This window comes from Bison bison, unplaced genomic scaffold (assembly GCF_000754665.1).
Source record: "Bison bison bison isolate TAMUID 2011002044 unplaced genomic scaffold, Bison_UMD1.0 scf7180017864245, whole genome shotgun sequence".
Classification (NCBI taxonomy): Eukaryota; Metazoa; Chordata; class Mammalia; order Artiodactyla; family Bovidae; genus Bison; species Bison bison.
In genome coordinates, this window is record NW_011494817.1 from 2,067,165 (window position 1) to 2,091,391 (window position 24,227).

Here is a 24,227-nt window from a genome sequence, read left to right on the forward strand (position 1 = left end):
AAGTTTCCTTTCTAATGTGTGCTGTGTTTTCAATTGCCCAGTCGTGTCTGTCTCTTTGTGAGCCCATGGACTATAGCCCACCAGCTCCTCTGTCCAAGGGATTTTCCAAGCAAGAATACTGGAATGGGTTGCCATTTCCAGAAGATCTTCCCAAGCCAAGGATTGAACCTATGTCTCTTGATTCTTCTGCATTGGCAGACAGATTCTTTACCACTGAGCCACCTGGGAAGATTTCTTTCAAATATTCGCCAGAAAATGTTTCCAAAGTAAAGCTGACGACCCAGCTATCAAAGTGACATATCCTTAGCAATATTCAGAAAATGAGCAATTAGACAGCAAGCAGCAACTGGCATCAAGATAATCTGGAAGTGTATCAGAAAAAGTTTTAATCTTCTGATACTTTGTATAAAATAAATAAGCTTCAAATATAAGACATAATCTCCAGGCTCTGAAAAACGTCTCTTCCTGCAAAGCCAAATCCTACCAATGCCTTGGCCTATTTATTATTTAGGGTCTTTGAGAAACAAACCATCTTACGTCCAAAATCTCTAACAGTACCTGAATTGTCTTATAAAGAGGCTCTATTCCTGGCATGCCTTCTTATTTTCAAATTGAAATATCACTAGTTATATAGTCAATTAACTGGGTTTATGTAGATGAGATGGTATTATTAGTATTATTCTAACCATAAGACTTAAACTATTAATGGTGAATAGTGTTTCTGACTTTAACATAGGCCTATCCCACTGATGGGATATATGCCAACTCCAGAGAAAAGTTAGTCATGTGGTTTTCAGAAGATGAAAGCTTAGATAAAGGCTGAGAGGGTTTAATGCGGGAGGTGGGAGTGGTATTATATAGATCTTAGCCAAAACATGTGATAGTCACTGAGTGGGGAGCTGGAAAGGGAAGAGTGTGGCTCCATTAACCAGCTCAGGCAGACCGTGTGAGGACCGGAGGAAGAATGCTCCTGGCTGCCGTGTACTGCCTACTGTGGAGTTTCCGAACCTCCGCTGGCCACTTCCCTCGAGCCTGTGCCTCCTCCAAGAGCCTGACGGAGAAGGAGTGCTGCCCGCCCTGGGCGGGCGATGGGAGCCCCTGTGGCTGGCTGTCAGGCAGGGGCTCCTGCCAGGACGTGATTCTGTCCACGGCACCACTCGGACCTCAGTTCCCCTTCACGGGGGTGGACGACCGCGAGTCTTGGCCCTCCATCTTTTATAACAGAACCTGCCAGTGCTTTGGCAACTTCATGGGATTCAATTGCGGAAGTTGTAAGTTTGGATTTAGGGGACCCCGCTGCACAGAAAGGCGACTTTTGGTGAGAAGAAACATCTTTGATTTGAGTGTTCCAGAGAAGAACAAATTTCTTGCCTATCTCACTTTGGCAAAACATACCACCAGCCCAGACTACGTCATCCCCACGGGCACCTATGGCCAAATGAATCATGGAACAACACCTCTGTTTAATGACGTCAGTGTTTATGACCTCTTTGTCTGGATGCATTATTATGTGTCAAGGGACACGCTGCTTGGGGACTCTGAAGTCTGGAGAGACATTGATTTTGCTCATGAAGCCCCAGGTTTCCTGCCTTGGCATAGACTCTTCCTGCTGCTGTGGGAACAGGAAATCCAGAAGCTGACCGGGGATGAGAACTTCACGATTCCATACTGGGACTGGAGAGATGCAGAAAACTGTGACGTTTGCACAGATGAGTACATGGGAGGGCGCAACCCTGCAAACCCTAATCTACTCAGCCCAGCATCCTTCTTCTCCTCTTGGCAGGTAAGGTGTGCAGGACATACAGTATCAAAGCTTAAAAGAACCTTAGCCACCACTTCTTCTGGCAGGTCTTCAGAAACCTCCTTTTCCATCTGTTATTCTCCTGCCAAGCCTAGAAAATGTCCCCTGTCAAAAGCTCTCAACATACTTTATAATTTTCCTTTATAGCACACTTCACAATTGCAGTTCCATAGAGATTTGTGCGGTTCTTTGTCCAATATCCTGTACTTGGGTCCTAAAATCTAATGAATAAAAAGTCCTTGGTTCATCACTCTATCTCCTAGCACATAATACGATGCCAGGCAAATTGTAAGAGCTCATGAAGTATTTGTTGAACCAATGGATGAATGAGTATTTAGATGATTAAGTAAAAAAAATGATTTAGGTCAATATTTCTGAAATTTTATTCCCAATAAAATTCAGTGTATAAATTGAAAATACAAATCTCTGGCCATATCCCAGGATCCCTATTGATAAGAATATTCAAAGGAGGGTCCTGGGAAGACATCATTTACTAAATGTCTATAGTGATTATTACCATTAGGAATTTAGGGGAATATTACTTAGATTAAATCTTCTTTTAAAAAAATATGAATACTCAGGCTTAAACAGGTAAACAATGAAAATAGCTAATATTCATTGATCGATTAGCAAGTGTGAGGCCCTATTCTGAGTGGTTTTGTGCATTAATTCATTTAATAATCTTACTAACCTTCCCCATGTTAAAGATTTTAAAAAAAACAACAACTGAGGTTTAGAGATATTATGTAACTTGTACAGGATATCAAAGCTAGTAAGTAGCAGAGACAAAATTTTTTCTCAGCTAGCCTGGTTGCACAACCACACTATACTATTTCCAAGGACCTATCTGTGATGATATCTTTAGCCAAAGGATCTGACCCATCCTGACTCACTTTTTAAAATAGGATGCAGAAGAAATAAGCATTTTCCTTAAACCTGTGTAAACTTTTGAGGTATAGGATAAGAGATCGCTATTTTGAAATTTAATTTCTATTTTTCCTATTCTGATTTTTTCACTTGGATTAGGGGCAAAAGGTAACAAAAGAAATATGCTTTTAATTATTTATTATTTTAAAACTATAAGATAGAAGGAATACTTGTCTGCCTGTGTTCCAACCATTTCTAACACAGCACTTTTGACTAGCCATGCTTTATGGAAATAAGCTCAATATTTAAATAAGATGGGAAGAATCTTGCCTTCTCACCTGAACTCTGCAATTTTGAAATGTGAACTGCTTCCCAAACATTCCCCCTCCCCCACCCCCACCCCCCAAACCCCACACTAAGTTACTACAACTTCCAAATGGACCTATTGAAACTCATTGAAAATGGCCACTGTAATATCTGGTGTCACTAATGTCAGCTATTTACCAAAAGCAAGGAGTGTATTTGTGCAGGAAAGGCTGGAAAAAATGTGCTTCCAAAAAATCTATTTCAATAAGCCTTCAGACCTCCTACCTTAATCTATATAGTGCAAAACTCATCTAACTCTCACATCCTCTGTTACTGCTTAAAATACTGTTAAGCTTGAACATGGGATTTTTCAGTTAGTTATAATGCTTTCCTTAACTGTACAGCTTGTCTTGACCTAGAAAAACTGGTGGATTATCTAAATTACCAAAAAGTTACAACATCCACACTGAAGCTTCATAGACAAATACTAATTGGTATTTAATTACATGTATTTGTGTGTGTGTGTGCTCAGTTGTGTACAACTCTTTGTGACCCCACAGGCTGTAGCTTGCCAGCATCCTCTGTCCATGAAATTTCTGAGGCAAAAATACTGGAGTGGGTTGTCATTTCCTCCTTCAGGAGATCTTCCTGACCAAGGGATTGAACCCATGTCTCCTGCATCTCCTGTATTGGGTGGCAGATTCTTTACCACTGAGCCACTGGCTCACTGGCTTCCCACTGGCTACCTGGGAAGCCACTTAATTACATGAGAAGTACCAAATTATGTTAACTTTTTCTATTCATTTATTGATTATTGAGTGGAATTTTTCTCTTTTTTCTTTATGATTATATTCAATTTTACTTCTAAACAGTTTTTTGTGTGTCTAGTATGTAAACACTAGGTTAAAATAGTTGCAGCATTAGATTTAATATCATTCTATGATTAAACCACTGTGGAGTAACTGGTATTAAAAATAAAATTAGGAAATACAGGGGACAAAGACCACTGAAGAAAAGTGAGCAAACAATAAGGAAGGTGGAATGAGTGAACATTTATGCCCACCTGCTGTGAGCAGTGTTGCTACCTGTGGTTACAGTCAAACTCAGTTCTAGTTGGCTGTTTCCATTCCTTTGCACATTTCTGGTTAAAGTCCTTTAAAAATGAAGATCAGTTATTTATATCTATTTAATGCAATTAAATCAATGCAACTGACCTAACTCCGAGAGATAGGGAAGGACAGGGAAGCCTAGCATGCTACAGCCCATGGGGTCGCAAAGAGTGGGACATGACTCTGCAACGGAACAACAACAACAATGCAGCCATTCTCAGTATCTTCTAAATCACTCACTTAAGAACTTAAAAACTTTTATGTGCTCCACCATCTACCTTCTGCCAGAAAATCATATTCAGGAGGTCCACTGTGAAGTTCAAGCATCTGTATTTTTAAAACTTTCTACTGTAATTCTAATGCAGAGCCAGCCCTAAGAATGACTGATTTAATTAATATGGAAATTGTTTTGGTATCTTTTTCACTTTACAGACTTAGGTTCTATAATAAACATATCACTAATTGAAATGCTTTTGCCTGAATCGAACACTCAAATAAAAAACTAGACTGTGTGAGATGGTGAGACTAAATATCTTCCACACTTGGTGAATTCATTAATATCTTCCTAAGTAGTTATATTCAGCCCCTTTGGTAAAAAAAAAAAAAATACCTTCTGCTTTTTCTTGATTTAAAATATCTTTTACTTCACACACAAAAAATGGAGTTTTCAGAAATTCACTGAATTTATTAACGCTTAGCTGAGAGACCGCAATTGGTCTGTAGTGTTGTACCTACATTTTGTAAAACATAGTGAGGCCCCCAAAGGTAAAATACTTTGCCTAAGGTGACACAGCTGAGGACAGAAAAAACCAGTGCCTTTGACTCCAGTGCTATTTCAAGTCAACCACGCAGTTTCCTATTTATAAAGGGCCATTTAGGCTGAGAAAGGATCAAAAGAGCCGCTAATTCATGGATGTAAATTCTGACTTGTAGTCGCTTTAACTCTCTTAAAGTTCAGTTACACAACTGCGGCAGATATTCTGAAGTAGTCCCTTTCATTCACTTTATAGTGAAAATATTCCATTAGGTGTTTATTTATTCACAGCCCTTATTCAGGTAGAATTGACCTTCACCCTTGTGTACTATCATTACACTTTGTACAGATTTTATAACATACTAACTATAATTCTTCAGGTTTTCAGACCTGTCTTTATCTAACAGACTGCCAACTGTTCCAATGTAGAAACCATTTCTAATTTATTTTTATATCCACAGAACCCAGGAACATAATATATACATAGAATGGGCTTTATCAGTATATGCTAAATTGAACAAAATTGAAAACCATAGAAACATTAGCTCCAGTGCTAACACACATAAAAAACTAAACTCTGTATAGACATAGCTAGATTTCTGGAACCTTAAACCATAACCATAACCTTAACCACTGGATAACCAAGACCAAGAAAACAATGATGCCAAAAATAAGCAGCAACTAATAATCTGGAATAAAACATTTTTGGTAGCTTTCTCTAGGTGTGTGTTTGTGTGTGTGCAAAAAAAGAAAGCACACATAGAGAAGATCAAGCATGTTATAACCCAATCTGAGTTTTAAGTGAGACTAATAATATTTACTGACAAGGTTTATCATTAAATAAAGTAATACATTAAAAAGCATTACTTAATTACTAAATGTTACTTTTTATAGAAAGCTTATTTTCAGTATTCATATCTTCTGTATATTTGTTCATTTATTTATTTATTTTTTGGTTTGTTTAATTCCAAGAGCCTATAAACTAGAAGCATGTTTAAAGTGCTCCTGAATTAAAGCAGTTCACTGATTTTGGAGGTGGGGGGTGCGGCGAATTGTGCTCAACACAATTAGATCCAATGTTATGCAAGCAGCAGATGAGCTAGCTGTAAGAAGAAAAGGTATTTCAAGAAGAGCTGTTATGATGGATCAAAATAAAGAGGAAAAAACATTTCGAGATGATGGACATGAGTGAAGTATGGCCAGGGAATTCACTCATCAGGTGAAAAGCACATCACATGGAAGCAAACAGTAGGAAGAAAAAAAGTTACATTTCAGCAGAGAGTCATGGGTTTTAGGTAACCATGGCAATAGCTCTGTGAAATAACAGCTTCTCTTTTTTTCTTTATGAAAAAGATTCTGTGGAATGTCATATGTTTTACATTCTTTTAGATAAACCTCTAATGCCATAATAGAATTTTTGCTCCTAACGCTTTTAATAACTGGGCTTTTTTTCCTGCTATTTCTTTAAGTTTAAGAGAACACTAAGCTCACCTTCTCCATTAATCCATTTCTTCTTTTTTTTTTTTTTTCATTTGACTTGGGACACTTGATTTTTCTCTACATTATATAAGTCACCTTTGTTGAAACAGAAAAAGAACAAATTCCTCACCAGAAGACTTTTGTCACCAGATTCTACCTCTGCCACTTGTCAGATGATATTGGACAAGTTATTTGTAATCTTTGACCTTTGGCTTCTTTTCTCAACAGAAAAAAATGGGGTGCAATTAAGATATATGTGTGCTTTCTGTGCTAATGAAAATACTAAGCTGAATGGAAAGCAGATTAATGAAGTGGAAGGGGATAGGCTTTTGAGCCATAAAAACATGACTTTTGTAACTCACTTAGCTACAAGATCCTGGAAAAGTTACTTAATTATCTGAGACCTTTTCCCCCTGAAAATTAGAATAATATATTTTAAAGCATTATCCTGAAGGGATTCAATGAAAACTGTTAATGTAAAATGACTAGTTTAGTATCTGACATATTCTTTGAATTTTAAGTATGGAATTATTATCACAATATATCCTCATATGATATATTGATGATAGCTATTATAATAATGATTATTCATCCTGTGTAATAGAGTCAGGGTTAACAATTTGGTGGCCTGTCCAATAGTCTTGTATGCAATAATAATATAATAGCTGTCATTATTAAACACTCTCTACTTGGCATTATATACTAAGTGCTTTACATAGGTAAAATTATTGGATCCTTCATAAAAAGTTGTTATAGTCCCCATTTACAGATGAAAAACCTTGATAGTAGGAGATTATGTAATTTGCTCAGTTTGGAAACCATGTCTGATTGCAATCTCCATGATGATAGCTAGTGCTAATACTTTCTCCTACCCTGCCTCCCCTTTTATATCAAATATAAGAACAATAATTTGAGATTTATTTCAAATTATTTCTGGAACTGGGGTAGATTTACTCCTTGTTACTAAGACATTTAGCCATCTGAACATTTAGTCACTTGGCAGTTGTAATTTAAGTAAAATAGTTTCATTCAAACCTCTCTAATTTAACTGAGTCTACTGCAGGAGTCTTCTAGGCAGTAGGATTTTTTAGATCTTTTAAAAATATCTGGGTATGATTTATTTTTCAAACAGGAATGAAAATGCTTCCATCTATATACATGCTGTGATGGGTAGTTAATTAACACTATAAAGGGATCCAATATATTACATTTAATGCAAAAATTGTTGTTGTTCCATCCCTAAGTTGTATCTGACTATTTGCTACCCCATGGACTGCATGCACCAGGATTCCCTGTCCTTCAGTATCCCCCAAAGTAAAGTAATGTTTCTGCTTTTCAATATGCTGTCTAGGTTTGTCATAGCTTTTCTTCCAAGGAGCAAGTGTCTTTTAACTTCTTGGCTGCAGTCACCGTCTGCAGTGATTTTAGAGCCCAAGGAAATAAAGTCTGTCACTGTTTCCACTGTTTTGCCATGAACTGATGGGACTGGATGCATGGTCTTAGATTTCTGAATGTTGAGTTTTAAGTAAGCTTTTTCACTCTCTTCTTTCACCTTTATCAAGAAGCTCTTTGGTTCACTTTCTGCCATAAGGGTGGTATCATTTGCATATCTGAGGTTATTGATATTTCACATGATGTACTCTGATATAAGTTAAATAAGCAAGATAACAATATACAGCCTTGATGTACTCCTTTCCCAATTTTGAACTAGTCTGTTATATATATTTAATGCATATTTAAATATGAATAATGTGTTTAAGTATATTTTAAAAATAAACACATGTAAATATGATATATATTAACATTATATTTATTATTTCGTATTACAGTTGAAGAAATTGAGACTTAGCAAGCCTAAATAATATATTCATTGACACATTGCTAGTAAGTCGCTGAGCCAGAACTGAAGCCCACACCAATGTGAATGTGGAACCTACTTTTTTTCTAACACACAGCCCTTGATTTAGTAAGTGATATCTTTGTGACTGGAAATTAAAAGCTTCTCCAAGTGTCTGTTGTGTAACATAGTAGCAGCCATTCCTGGGGAGCAAGGCTCATTCAGTTCTATTTGATGGTGATTTTACTTGATGGCATTTGTGGTAAAGAACCTGCCTGCCCATGCAGGAGACATGAGATGCAGGTGTGATCCCAAGGTTGGGAAGATCCCCTGGAGGAGGGCATGGCAACCCACTCCAATATTCTTGCCTGGAGAAATGGACAGAGGAGCCTGGTGGGCTGTAGTCCATGGCATTGCAGAGCTGGACATGACTGAAGCGACTGAGCACAACAACATAACTTGATTTTACATTCTTATAGATTGCCAACTCACTGGAGTAGGACACTGATAGGATTACCTTGATTATTCTTAACAGTGATATAAACAGTTAAGCAGGAAGACTCACTTTTAAAGTTTTGTTCCATGTACCTTGCCTGTTGCCCATAAATTAATCATGATACAGGGCTTTAGATCCTACCAGCCTCTTACACACTTCCACACTCAGCTTCCTTATCATTAAAATAGGAATAAAATGATATCAACCTACAAGGCGATTTGTGAATTTTAGAAAGTGTACACAGAGATGCCTTTCCTGTTGAGAGTGAGGACTCAATATATGTTTAACACAAATGATACATTTTTGAAAATATCTTTTAGGGCCAATGTTGGTACCAATAACAGAACTAGGAAAAAGTGGTGTTCAACACATGTTGGTAGTTGAAGAGTCACGGATTCTTCCATTGATATTTTTTTTTATTATTCCATCAAATATTTATAGCATCTCTATTCTAGATTCTGGGGAAGAACACAATTGAAAAAAAAAAGAAAGTTATCTTCATGGAGATATTATTTTAAAAGGATGTGCTACTGACTATCAAGGGAGATTAAAATGAGTCAAGTTTGAGTTTGACAAACAACCTTATTATCTACTCAGTGGGCACAGGCCTCTTATGGATTAAGTGCCATTGTGAATAGTCACAAATGGCAAGGTGAGCTCTCCTATACTTTATGCTTTGGTTTAAGTTTGTTATCTTGCTACCTGTTTAATTGCCTTCATGGAATTTAAGGCATCAATGATTTTAAGTTGAGGAATTAACTTACATACCACTGAGAAAAAAAATCTGCTAATTAAATTATAATGTGATATTTTTAATCACTTAGAATTTTTATTTTGTATTTATCAAAAGAACTCCTTTTGACTTGTCAAATATTTTGATCATAGTTTATTCTTCTGCCAGCATATAAGTGAGCACTTCCCTGGTAACTCAGATGGTAAAGAATCCACCTGTAATGCAGGTGACCTCAGTTCGATTCCTGGGTCAGGAAGATCTCCTGGAGAAGGGATAGGCTGCCCACTCCAGTATTTTGGGGCTTCCCTGGTGGCTCAGACAGTAAAGAATCCTCCTGCAACGTTGGAGACCTGGGTTCAATCCCTGGATTGGGAAGATACCCTGGAGAAAGGAACAGCTAACCACCCCAGTACTCTGGCCTGGAGAATTCCACGGACAGAGGAGCCTGGCAGGCTACAGCCCATGGAGTCACAAAGAGTCCGAGATGACTGAGTGACTTTCACATATAGACGAAATTGTAGGCAAAGCAATTTGGCGAAGTATCTCAAACTTCTTCAGATTTTAGAGTTGGACAATTTTGAATTTTTAAGTCATAGTTGACCTTTTCATTTTTTTTACAAAATATTGATTTAACCTTGAAGACTAAGTAGAATATCAGATAAATGGTAAGGAATGGATGTGCTTAGGTAGAAACAAAGGCATGGGATGGAGAAGCACAGGTGATGCGCAGAGAAGAGTAGCCAGTCTGACTTGGTCTAATTTGTAAACAAATAGAGATTCAAGATGTATTCTGGAGGTAGAATTGATAAGTTTGGCTGATGATTTCAATGCGAAAAATAAAGGGGAACAAAATACAGATGAGAACAGTCTTTGGCTATAAAATGAAGATTTATGGACTTCTGGTTTAAGTTTCAGGATAGTTGATATGACTGGAAGTATAGGGAGAGGAATACAATTCTTTAACCTTGTTTTAATTTCAAGTTTTTTTCATTTTTTAACTTCTTTTTACATTTAATTTTTATAGTAAAGTGGCTCAGTAGTAAAGAACACACTTGCCAGTGCAGGGGACACAGGTTTGATCCCTGGGTCAGGAAGATCCCATGGAGAAGGAAATGACAACCCACTCCAGTATCCTTTGGTGGGAAATCCCATGGACAGAGGAGCCTGGTGGGCTGAAGTCCATGGGGTCAAAGATTCAAACACAGCTTAGCAACTAAACAATAATAACAACATAGTTGATTTACAGTGTTGTGCTAGTTTCAGGTGTACCCCAAAGTGATTCAGTTATATGTGCATATATATCTTTTTTCAGATTTTTCCCCTTATTAGCTATTATGAAGGAGCAATTTTTTTTTTGAAATACTACATTTGACATGCCTGTGAGATAACACTGAAATATGAAGTCAGAGGTGGATATACAGGGTTAGAGCTCAGAAGAGAGCTTTTGAACTTGAGATAGGAATTGTAAAGTTCTTATCATGCAGTGGCATGTAAGCCATGAAACTGGTTATTATAGCCAAGGAGGCAGATAGAGGAAGAATTAAAAGAAGAGGGTACAGACCTAAACTCTGGGCCATGGCTAGCTTCACAGGCATATGCCCAGTGAAGATACACAGTGGATGTTTAGCAAATGTTTGTCAAGTTAATTTTCCTAACAAATATTTGACAACAATTATATGAAGTAATTATTATTATTTGTTAGATGAGATCTGTGGAATTTATTTTCTTAAGTGGTAGATGCAAGACTAGAACTGTGGTCTGAACTGTAACTTTCATGGGTTACAGTTACTCTGCAAGCGTCAGAAAGCTGCTTCCTTCAACAATTTAAGACATGAATCTCCTGATGATTAGACTTCCAAATATCCAAAATCCAAATAAGGAATCCCAACCTCCCTACCTTCCCCCTTTTACAAAACTCTTAACACAAAGGCGTTCTGTGCAGATCGTCTGCAGCAGACTGGAGGAGTACAACAGTCGCCAGGCTTTATGCAACGGGACGTCTGAGGGACCATTACTGCGCAATCCTGGAAACCACGACAAAGCCAGGACCCCGAGGCTCCCCTCCTCGGCTGATGTGGAGTTTTGCCTGAGTTTGACCCAGTATGAATCAGGTTCCATGGATAAAGCTGCCAATTTCAGCTTTAGAAATACCCTGGAAGGTAAATGCTTTTTCTTTTTTTTTCACTCATTTAAATTTTCCTTTTTTCTGAATTTATGTTTACAAACTCTTATCCAAAACCCTGGGCCCAGAAGTGTTTGAGAATATGATAATATAAATAAAACCAATCACTCTAGCAGAACGTGGGTGGCACACATATTCCAAAACATGAATAACTCTTCAGCAAATTGTATGACTATACCTACCGTGGCAATAAACAGAAACAATAGGCAGCCTACTGGAGAATAAAGTCAGGTTTCACCACTTTATGGGTGCCAAACAAAACAACACATTGTTAGAACTGTTGTATTTTGGAATCATAGATAGAGGACTGGGGACCTATCATATTTTTCTAACTTTTAGTATTTTTATCTAGTTTAAAATATTCTGAACACAAGCTTCTTTGAGACAAGTCCATGTTCTTAACTATAATAAGGATAAAATCCAGAGGTCAGGTTAAGGTCCCATCCTGTTATCCCTCAAGTTTTCTGTGCTTTATCAGAGATCCCCTCTCATAGCCTCTTCTAAGGCCTACTTACTTCTCCTGCAAAGCTCTCAACCTTGCTTGCACCTTCCCTTAAGTACCTGTTCATCCTTCTCTGCTCAGCGACATCTCAGTCATGAGAACTCATCTCCGCCACTTCAATTTTCACTGTGGAAACAAGCCTACAAACAGAGAAAATAGGAACATTCACTCAAGTTACAGATTTAATTTGAGTTCCAGGAAGACAAAGGCTGCCAATTCGTGGCAAGGCAGATACTCAAAATTTACCACTAGATATTTTATCTCTCTGGTACCTTATCGTGGAGATGAAACTTTCTCTTTTCCTATTTCCTCCTTAACCTCCTTGACTTTTCACTTGATTCTCGTCATTGTGGTTTCTGCTGTGTCCTCTAACTTCTGTTGCTGAGCTACGCAGGATAGTTTCATTGTCTCTTTCATTTTCCTGGATTCTTTTAATCCCGAACACCTTAGAGCCTTGCTTTTTCCCAGAAGAATTTAAATAAGAAGAGTATCACACTAAAGAGAACATGGTGCAGCTATTAAAATAAAAATTTTGTTTATTTTCCTTAAATAGTGTTAGTAATTAATGTTTTCCAATAATCACCATGTGCAAGTCACCATACCAAAGATTCTGTGTAGCACTGTCACAATTCTTACAACCATCCTCTGAGGAAGTAGCATTGTTATTTCCAATTTAAAGAGAGGAAACAAGATCAGAGATATTAAGTACTTTGGCTACCATCCATTTGCTAAGTGGCAGAGCTAAATATCGGAGAAGGCAATGGCACCCCACTCCAGTACTCTTGCCTGGAAAATCCCATGGACAGAGGAGCCTGGTAGGCTGCAGTCCATGGGGTCGCTAGGAGTTGGACACGAGTGAGCAACTTCACTTTCACTTTTCACTTTCATGCATTGGAGAAGGAAATGGCAACCCACTCCAGTGTTCTTGCCTGGAGAATCCCAGGGACAGGGGAGCCGAGTGGGCTGCCATCTCTGGGGTCGCACAGAGTCGGACACGACTGAAGCGACTTAGCAGCAGCAGCAGCAGCAACAGAGCTAAATATATTCCTGGATTTGCCAAGTGCCAAAATCCAAGAGTCCTTTCTATTGCACTCTGATGACCCTGAGTGAGTTGAACATTTCCTGAAGGCCAAATATCAAGCTGGTCCTACAATAACATAACACGAGAAGGCACTGTATGGTACACAAGAGTCTGAAGCTACAACTAAGAGAAAGGCACACAGACAAGTTGGCAGTCACCGCATGGGACGACTGGGCACACTGTTGGATTTTGTGGGGTTAATAGCTAGATTCCAGATGTTGACTTAAAGACATTATAAAGCAGGACTTGATTCTTAAGGGAATTACAGTCCATTGCAGCCTCAGTCAGTTCAGTCGCTAAGTTGTGTTTGACTCTCTGCGACCCCATGGACTGCAGCACGCCAGGCCTCCCTGTTCATCACCAACATCCAGAGTTTACTCAGACTCATGTCCATTGAGTCAGTGATGGTGATGAATCCAGCCATCTCATCCTCTGTCATCCCCTTCTCCTCTTGCCTTCAATCTTTTCCAGCATCAGGGTCTTTTCAAATGAGTCAGTTCTGTGCATCAGGTGGCCAAAGTATTGGAATTTCAGCTTCAGCATCAGTCCTTACAAGGAATATTCGGGACTGATTTCATGTAGGATGGACTGGTTGGATCTCCTTGCAGTCCAAGGGACCCTCAAAAGTCTTATCCAACACCACAGTTCAAAAGCATCAATTCTTTGGCACTCAGCTTTCTTATAGTCCAACTCTCACATCCATACATGACTACTAGAAAAACTACAGCCTTGACAAGACAAAGCTTTCTTGGCAAAGTAATGTCTCTGCTTTTTAATATGCTGTCTAGGTTGGTCATAACTTGTCTTCCAAGGAGCAAGCATCATTTAATTTCATGGCTGCAGTCACCATCTGCAGTGACTTTGGAGCCCAGAAAAATAAAGTCTCTCGCTGTTTCCCCATCTATTTGCCAAGAAGTGATGGGACGAATGCCATGATCTTAGTTTTCTGAATGTTGAGCTTTAAGCCAACATTTTCACTCTCTTCTTTCACTTTCGTCAAGAGGCTCTTTAGTTCTTCTTCACTTTCTACCATAAGGGTGGTGTCGTCTGCATATCTGAGGTTATTGATATTTCTCCTGGAAATCTTGATTTCAGCTTGTGCTTCATCCAGCCCAGCATTTCTCATGATATACTCTGCATATAAGTAAAATAAGCAGGATGACAATATACAGCCTTGATGTACTCCTTTCCCTATTTGGAACCAGTGAACTAAAATGGACTGGAATGGGTAAATTTAACTCACATGGCCATTATATCTACTACTTTGGGCAAGAATCCCTTAGAAGAAATGGAGTAGCCATCGTAGTCAACAAAAGATTCTGAAATGCAGTTCAGTTCAGTTCAGTCGCTCAGTCGTGTCCAACTCTTTGAGACCCCATGAACTGCAGCATGCCAGGCCTCCCTGTCCGTCACCAACTCCCAGATCCTACACAAACTCACGTCCATTGAGTGGGTGATGCCACCCAACCATCTCATCCTCTGTCTTCCCCTTCACCTCCTTCTCTCAATCTTTCCCAGCATCAGGGTCTTTTCCAATGAGTCAACTCTTCGCATGAGGTGGCCAAAAGTATTGGAGTTTCAGCTTCAACATCAAACTTTCCAATGAACACTCAGGACTGATCTCCTTTAGGATGGACTGGTTGGATCTCCTTGCAGTCCAAAGGACTCTCAAGAGTCTACTCCAACACAACAGTTCAAAAGCATAAATTCTTCGGTGCTCAGCCTTCTTCACAGTCCAACTCACATCCATACATTACCACAGGAAAAACCATAGCCTTGACTAGACGAACCTTTGTTGGCAAAGTAATGTCTCTGCTTTTTAATATGCTGTCTAGATTGGTCATAACTTTTCTTCCAAGGAGTAAGCATCTTTTAATTTTATGGCTGCAGTCACCATCTGCAGTGATTTTGGAGCCCAAAAAGGTAAAGTCTGACACTGTTTCCACTGTTTCCCCATCTATTTCCCATGAAGTGATGGGACCAGATGCCATGATCTTTGTTTTCTGAATGTTGATCTTTAAGCCAACTTTTTCACTCTCCTCTTTTACTTTTGTCAAGAGGCTCTTTAGTCCTTCTTCACTTTCTGCCATATGGGTATTGTCATCTGCATATCTGAAGTTATTGATATTTCTCCAGGCAATCTTGATTTCAGCTTGTGCTTCATCTAGCCCAGCGTTTCTCATGATGTACTCTGCATATAAGTTAAATAAGCAGGGTGACAATATACAGCCTTGACGTATTCCTTCTCCTATTTGGAACCAGTCTATTGTTCCATGTCCAGTCTGAAATGCAGTAGTTGGATGCAATCTCAAAAACAACATAATGATCTCTGTTCATTTCCAAGGCAAACCATCTAATATCACAGTAATCCAAATCTATGCCCTGACCAGTAATGCTGAAGAAGCTGAAATTGAATGGTTCTATGAATACCTACAAGACCTTCTAGAACTAACACCCCAAAACAGATGTCCTTTTCACTATAGGGGAGTGGATTTCAAAAGTAGGAAGTCAAGAAATACCTGGAGTAACAGGCAAATTTGGCCTTGAAGTACAGTATGAACAGGGCAAAGGCTAACAGAGTTTTGCTAAGAGAACACACAGGTCATAGCAAACACCCTCTTCCAACAACACAAGAGAAGACTCTACACGTGGACATCACCAGATGGTCAATACCAAAATCAGATTGATTATATTCTTTACAGCCAAAGATGGAGGAGTTCTATACAGTCAGCAAAAACAAGACCAGGAACTGACTGTGGCACAGACCATGAACTCCTCATTGCCAAATTCAGACTTAAACTGAAGAAAGTCAAGAAAACCACTAGACCATTCAGGTATGACCTAAATCAAATCCCTTACAATTATACAGTGGAAGTGACAAATAGATTCAAGGAATTAGATCTGAAAGAGTGCCTGAAGATCTATGGACGGAGGTTTGTGACATTTACAGGAGACAGGGATCAAGACGTTTACAGGTTATTCAGACATATTTTCTAACTGGGAGAAAGCATGAATTTTGTTATTTGGGAAATTGGGCTGATCTTAAAAATAAGGTAGGGATCCTCATTTCTCTGGATCTCAAGTCAAAAAAGAAAACTGCTTGAGTCATGTCAACAGAGCCAGTGGCTTTCAAATAAGTTTCTAATGTGCAGAATCAGTAGAGGACATCAGGCTTATTGTAAATAATTTGTTAATACTAATAAGTTATGTTTGTAAATTATTTTTTTCCTATAAAGCATTCTTATGTACACATGCCGGAGTCCAGCTCCAGCAGCCAGGGATTCAGCCTGAAGGGGTGAGCGGTGTCGGCAAGAGAGAAACTGAGGCAGCCTCTCAGTTTTATTGGACTGCCTGTTTATTTCAAGCTTATGATTCTCTTTTATACTTTTACAAAAGGATTAGGTCAGAGGTTTGATATTTTTAGTTCCCATGGACCCAGATTTATTTTTCTCCAAAAATCATTGTTGCCCCTCAAAAGGAGTTCCTTCCTCAGCGATTCTCTTATCTACTTTTTCTCATGTGTCCTTGTGAATACACTGTAACTCATGCTAATGTCTGGGCTGCAGACCACATTCCTCAGTTTATTTCTTGTCTTTCTAAGTCCTATTTGCCCCTAGTATCCTAAGCTCACCATTTCTTAGAAGGGGCTTCTAGCTAATAATATCTCTAAAGTCCCTAATTTCTATAAGCTATAGTAGAATATGCTAACACTACAGCAATCCTTAAATCTTTAGCTTCTAACTATTTTAATTATTCCGAAACCCTAAATTCAGCAAACTCCTTTGCCATAAACTTTTCTCACAAATGGGCTTCAGATAGCAATCCCTCCCATGGCCTCAAGCTGTGGCCTATGTGCTTACCCTGGAATGCTTTTTTGTAAAAGTCCTTGAACAAATGTCAGTGATTAACTTTATGAATTATTCTTTGAGCACAGCTGCAGAAGGCTTTATGCCTTCTCATGCTCCTCTCAAAAACAATAAGCACCTTAATATTCTCTTCAGTCAACTCAGCCGAGGAAAGGGAAAAACAAGTCAGAATCACAAAGCCTAACTCCTTCATTCCGGGTCCGTGCCTACAGAACAAAGGGAGGGGGTTTAGGGCCGTGCCTCTATTTTGTCAGTAATGCCCAATGCGGCTCCCGACATACACACAATCTACTATTCTTTCTTGAGGAGAGAAAAGACATTATAGAACATAATATTAATAAATATTCAATGTGTGTTTGATGATGAAAACATAAATATTATCTAAAACTCTTCCAATTGCACTTAACCCAACACTTAGTTTGTCTATACCGATTGTATGAAGCCTATTTACTGGTAGCAAGATGTCAGAAAACATTGATCTCAGCCACCACCAAGAGCTTTTCCTTACAAGGGACATAGTTATTTATTCTTATCTTTAAACTTTTACTAAGAAATAATGTTAAGCTTACAGAAAAATTACAACAATAAAATCTGTAAAAAACCATACATATGCTTTCTATTCAGATTCACTTACTGTTTACATTTTAAGTTTTTTTTCTTTCTCATTCACACATATACTTTCTACTCAGATTCGCTTACTGTTTACATTTTATCTTTTTTTTTTTTTACCTTTCTTATTCTGAACCATCTGAGGATAAACTGCATAGATACATTGTAAGGGTAAAGAATACTTTACCCTTGGATATTTCACGGTATCATTCTCTTATATAAGCACAAAACAGTTAACAACTTCAGTAAATTCTATACAGGTGTAATGCTTTAATCTGCTGTTTATAGTGCAATATTTTTAATTCACTAATAATATCCTTTATATCATTTTTTCTTCTCTGTAACAGGATCTAGTCTAGGGTCAGGTGACATTTAGTTGTTCTGTCTCTTTGAGCTTCTTTTAATCTGAAATATCTTCACAACCTTTTCTTAAATGAGATTCATGATTTTTAGAGAATATAGTCTCCCGATTTTAAATAAAATGTTCCTACTTTTAGTGGGTGGGCTTCCCAGGTGACTCAGTGGTAGAAAACCTACCTGCCAATGCAGGAGACTCTGGAAATGTGGGTTCAGTCCCTGGATCGGGAAGATCCCTTGGAGTAGGAAATGGCAACCACTCCAGTATTCTTGCCTGGAAAACTCCATGGACAGAGGAGCCTGGTGGTTGTAGTCCATGGAATTGCAAAGAGTTGGACATGACTGAGCATGCACACAACACATTTTAAATAGAATTTTTAACAGAATGGATCCAGGTAGTATATTCTTAGCCAGAATTTTATAGAAGTGGTTTTGTGTCTTTCTAAGACAGTATGACAGCTGAAGGTACATGGTGAACATGTCTCACTTAGGAGACATTAATTTGATCACCTGCTCTAGGTGTGGCCCAGATTCCCCACTGCACAATAACCGTTCCAGATTTCACCACTGAGCATACCTTTAAGCTGATTCTTGTGACGCTCTGTCTCTGTTTCATGACCTATCATTTTTAGCGTTTTCTTTTTTTTTTCTGGTGCAAAAAAATATTCTAGATTCATCTTGTGCCTACACTGCCCAAAGCCTGGAATCAGCCATATCTCCAAGAAACATTGGTTCCTTTCATTGGGGAAGGATAAAGACAAAGATCAAGATCGAGAGACTAGTTTGCTCACTGGAGAGACAGAGTTCATCTCAAAACCAGGATAGGAGCTAAGGATCAGAGGTGTCTTGGACTTCAGAGAGTGCTCAAGTGGGTACAGCTGCCAGGAGGACACGACTGGAGAAGCTGGAGCACAGACTCTCTGCTCCCTCAATTATTGCAGGTGGAGTTGAACTGTGGGTTTTGATTGAACCTCACAGTTATTGCTGCCTTTTCTTTTTTTTGGGGGGTCTTGTTAGAGGTATGTAATGTACTTCCCATAAAACAGATTCCCACAGTCAGTCCTGGGATGGAGGAACTGCAGCTTTCCTCTTAGATTTAAATGCTAAAGATTGAAGATGTGCGATTTATGAATTGCATGAAAGATACCCAGAAAGCAAAGAAAAATTAGCATGCATTATAAAAGGTAGCCTTCTGATTAGGTGGTCCCTGTGGAGTATGGGCTATGGATTCAGAGAAGAATCTTCTCATGTGCAAATCTCTGATACCCATGGTGTGCTGCATTGCACACTTTATAATAATGTTAATGCAAAATTCATACTGGAGTGTATATTGGAGGATGGGTATGGGTTGGCAGTTTAGCAAAGTAGTTAAAGGCAGTCAAGGTGACTGGGATTTGATTTAAATTCTACCACTTCCTACATCTGTTACCTTGAGTAAGCTATTTAACTTCTCAGGGCCTTAATGTCATCATCTGGAAAATGTAGATAAGAATAATAACTTACAGGGTTCATGTAAGGATTTAATAATATAATACATGTAAGGAACATATAAGATTTTTTCAATAAATGGCAGCTATTATTATGTTAAACTGGAATTAGTTTTTGACAACTTGGTTATCAGTCATTAATTTTTCTGACAATTAGCTTAGAAGCAAAGTATAGACTGAGTCCTGAGAAAACAGATTATGATGTGCGAGGTATAGAGAAAAACATAGGGAGGAGCAAGGACAGAAAAGAAAATTTCTTGAGATTGACTCAGGGAAGGAGCATTTCTGGAGATAAAAGCTATTGCTTTTCAGGGTGAATTCCCAGAATCAAGGAGGAAAGAGCAAAAGTAGTTTCTGTTACTTAAAATAGAAGAAGGTGCAGGAACAAGGAACAACTCTAATTGAATGGTATGTTTCAGCTTCAAGCACATTGCAGCATAGAACCATGGGACTTATAGTTCAAAGACTCTTCTCAACATATTCATTTCAACATCTCGTATTTTGCTGACATGTCCACTCTAATGGTATGTCTATGTGACCATTTAAGGATACAGATCAACCTATCTCATTAGGGAAAAAAAGGAAGTTCTTTAGGTTAAGATGAAATCTAATTGCATTCAACTGGTACTATGGAAAATTATGAAAGTTCAAAGATATACAAAGATGACTCTTACACACTTTCTGACCTTGAGAAGCTCACTGTCTAGTGAGAAAACATCACACAAATCCACAAGGAAAACACAATATGATGGTCAATATAAAATGAGATAGGAACCCAGAGCTAAACCAGAACTATCTCCCAAGCTGGTGAAACTGGAACTGACAGTTGAAATATCAGTAATTTCTCACCAAGAAAAGAAGGGAAGGAAAAGCATTTCTAGTAGAGGGAACAACTTATGCAGTGAAACAGAAGTATGAAAACATAAGTGTAGATAAAACAAAAGGATAAAATATATATGGCTAGAATAGTGTTTATAGTGAAAGTGAAATTAACTCAGTCATGTCCAACTATTTGCAAATCCATGGACTACACAGTCCATGGAATTCTCCAGGCCAGAATACCGGAGTGGGTAGCCTTTCCCTTCTCCAGGGGATCTTCCCGACTCAGGGACTGAAGCCAGATCGCCCACTTTGCAGGTGGATTCTTTACCAGCTGAGCCATAACAGAAGCCCAAGGATACTTAAGTGGGTAGCTTATCCCTTCTCCAGCAGATCTTCCCGAACCTGGAATCGAACTGGGGTCTCCTGCATTGCGGATGGATTCTTTATCAACTGAGCTATGAAGGAAGCCCATGTTTATAGTGAGAAATAGCAAAGACATATAGAAGGCAGATCAGAGAAAAAGCAAGGGAATTCCAAAAAAAATCTACTTCTGCTTCACTGACTATGCTAAAGCCCTTGACTGGATCACAAAATCTATGGAATCTTCTTAATGAGATGGGAATACCAGACCACATTACCTGTCTCCTGAGAAACCTGTATGCAGGACAAGAAGCAACAGTTAGAACTGGACATAGAATATGGGACTGGTTCAAAATTAGGAAAGGAGTACATCAAGGCTGTATATTGTCACCCTGCTTATTTAACTTATATGCAGAGAACATCATGCAAAATGCTGGGCTGAGTGAAGCACAAGTTGGAATCAAGATTGCTGGAAGAAATTATCAACAACCTCATGTATGCAGATGACACCATTAAACTGGCAAAAAGTGATGAGAACTAAAGAGCCTCTAGATGAATGTGAAAGAGAGTGAAAAAGCTGGCTTAAAACTCAGCATTCAAAAAACTAAGATCATGGCATCCAGTCCTATCACTTCATGGCAAATTGATGGGGAAAATATGGAAACAGTGTCAGATTCATTTTCTTGGGCCCCAAAATCACTGTAGATGGTGACTGCAGCCATGAAATTAAAAGATGCTTGCTCCTTGGAAGAAAAGCTATGGCAAACCAAGACAGTGTATTATAAAGCAGAGATGTCACTTTGCTGGCAAAGGTCCATATAGTCAAAGCTATGGTTTTTCCAGTAGTCATGTATGGATGTGAGAGTTGGACTGTGAAGAAGGCTGAGCACCAAAGAATTGATGCTTTTGAACTGTGGTGTTGGAGAAGACTCTTGAGAGCCCCTTGGACAGCGAGGAGATCAAACCAGTCAATCCTAAAGGAAATCAACCTCGAATATTCATTGGAAGGACTGATGCTTAAGCTGAAGCTCCAATACTCTGGCCACCTAATGCGAAAAGTTGACTCACTGGAAAAGACCCTGATGTTGGGAAAGACTGAGGGCAAGAGGAGAAAGTGGGTGACAGAGGATGAAATGCTTGAATGGCATCACTAACTCCATGGACATGAGTTTGAGCAAACTCAGAGATAGTGAAGGACAGAGAAGCCTAACGTGCTGCAGTCCATGGGGTAGCAAAGCATTGGACACCACTTAACGACTGAACAAAAACAACAATAGAAGGTGTAGAATATACTAATCAACAAGCTGTGGGAGGATGATGAATGGTGAGGACTTTATCCAAGGTAGGATGAAGGAGATGAAGATGAGTTGGTTGGAGTATAGAAAATCTTGTAGACTCTAGAGTACAGAGTATCATAAACACTTGGTGACTATTTTAGGAGGCAGAAAGGTAAGCATCAGATTGAGAATTATGAAACTTCTGCCATTGACTTCTAATAATTGGTCCTTGTTTTGTCCTCTTAAGCTGTACAACACTAAAACATCTAGTTTATGTAGCAGCTCTTCTAAAAAAATCCCTTTTATGATTCTCTGGAATCTTTTTTTCATGCAGTCTATCTACCCTTTCTATTTTATTGTGACTACTGGAAAGTATCTTACCTTTTCATTTGCCAGAATTTTTTGAGGAGCAGTCTGGTGGTAGTTTAGTTTCTCAGTCATGTCCAACTCTTGTGACCCCAGGGACTGTAGCCCACCAGGCTCCTTTGTCCATGGGATTTCCCAAGCAAGAATACTGGAGTGGGTTGCCATTTCCTTCTCCAGAGGATCTTCCTGAGCCAGGGATCGAACCTGAGTCTCCTGTGTTGCAAGCGGCCTCCTGCATTACAGGTGGATTCTTTACCACTGTGCTGCCAGGGAAGCCAGTCTAGGAAATTGTCAGTTCTGGGTTTTCATGAAAGATAATGGGAATTTTGAAATTTTGCATAAAGTCTTAAGGTAACTGTTCATACCAGAAGAGAAAGGTCAGTGACAGGTCACAATGATGTCTCAAAGGATGTTCTAGTTTCCAGTCTCCCTGCCTGAGAAATGGACTTTCTTAGTATATCCAGAAATGGTCACTCAAACTCAAAATATAAATTAAACAGAACTACTGTGTAAACCAGAATGCCAAGGAGATTTGTTAAGTGCGATGAGCCATTCTAGTGATGGCAAGGCTCAAGCTCTTCCTTACCCATCTTCTTTACCAGTGCTGAGAAAATAAAAAAACTAAGTAGGTTGGTATAGATTGGTGTACTCTGACTTAGAATGAGGTGGAAGATTTTGAGAAAGAGTTCATGCAGACCAGGAAAATCTTTCTTTGCCTGGATTACTTAACACCCCAGAATTATCACCTTGCCAACCTTGTTGATATTCTGAACAGGCAATGATCCTGATCATAATAATAACAATAAAATCCAACTTTGTTGATATTCTGATCAGGCAATGATCCTGATCATAATAATAAAATCCTCTGTGTGCCAGACTTCTCATTTCCCACATGCTATATCACTTAATCCTCGCAACACTCTTGCAATATTTAATATTCACAAATTAAGCTGAAGCACCATCTTCAGTGAAGTAGTTATTCCAATGAGTTTAGGAGACATCCTGTCTCCTTTTAGTTGAATGAGCTGATTCAACTAATTTGACCTGAAGAATATTCTTTTTTCTCTTTACTTCAAACTCTCAGTGCAAATAGGATCCTTTCTATTATATGTAAGAAATTTAAATAAGTATCCTGGATATTATTGTCTGAGTGAATTTGCTTTGAATTGGGATTCTTTTATTAGAAGGTAATGTTCCCTTTTTAAAAAGCCTGAAATAATATGGAGTGCTACATTAGAGAAAGTACTAAGTCACTTCAGTTGTGTCCAGTTCTTTGCGACCCCATGGACTGCAGCCTGCCAGGCACCTCTGTTCATGGGATACTGCTGGGGACCAGCCCCAGCTGATCCAGGATATTCGAAGGAGAGACGGCCTAGGCGACTATTTATATGCTAATTAGAGATATAGAGAACAATAGAATGAGGATAGCTCAGTAGGAAAATTCAGTGGAGAAAAGAAGCTGAGTAGCTTGGTTTACGCGGGAGACCAATAAAACTTCAAGACAAGAAGTTTGCACCACTTACGTAGGCCGCAGGCGCCCTCTCGAATAGTGGAAGGTGCCTCACCCTAGACACCTTCTCGAGTGGGTCTTAGAAGCCCAGGCATAATTAGTAAGCGTGGTGGGTTCTGCGCTCCAGATGGAGACTCAGCTGGAAGTTAAAGGGAAGAATGACATGGGGAGACCAAGCGTTGGTGAACAAGGCCCGTAGCTTTATTTTTAACAGGGGATTTTATACCCTAAGTTACACATAGAGGATAATAGGGGATGCAAAGTCAGCAGTCTTTGATTCTTATCAAAAACCAAGGTTTCTTTCCTGCAAATTTATCGTATACAAATGGTTTAGGTGATTTACATCATCTTCTGGCCAGAAGGCCTACTAACATTTTATGACTCTTGACAAGGACTTATCAACAAAGACTTATTTTCTCTAAGAGT

At 38.8% G+C, this 24,227-nt stretch overlaps 1 protein-coding gene across 1 annotated transcript in view; it reads left to right on the plus strand.

The window, feature by feature from the left end:
• The first annotated feature begins 964 nt into the window (after positions 1-964).
• TYR (tyrosinase) overlaps positions 965-24,227 on the plus strand; it is a 111,131-nt gene continuing 87,868 nt past the window's right edge. The window contains exons 1-2 of the mRNA XM_010847208.1: positions 965-1,783; positions 11,325-11,541. Coding sequence (XP_010845510.1) covers positions 965-1,783; positions 11,325-11,541 — 1,036 coding nt within the window. The remainder of the gene's footprint in view (positions 1,784-11,324; positions 11,542-24,227) is intronic.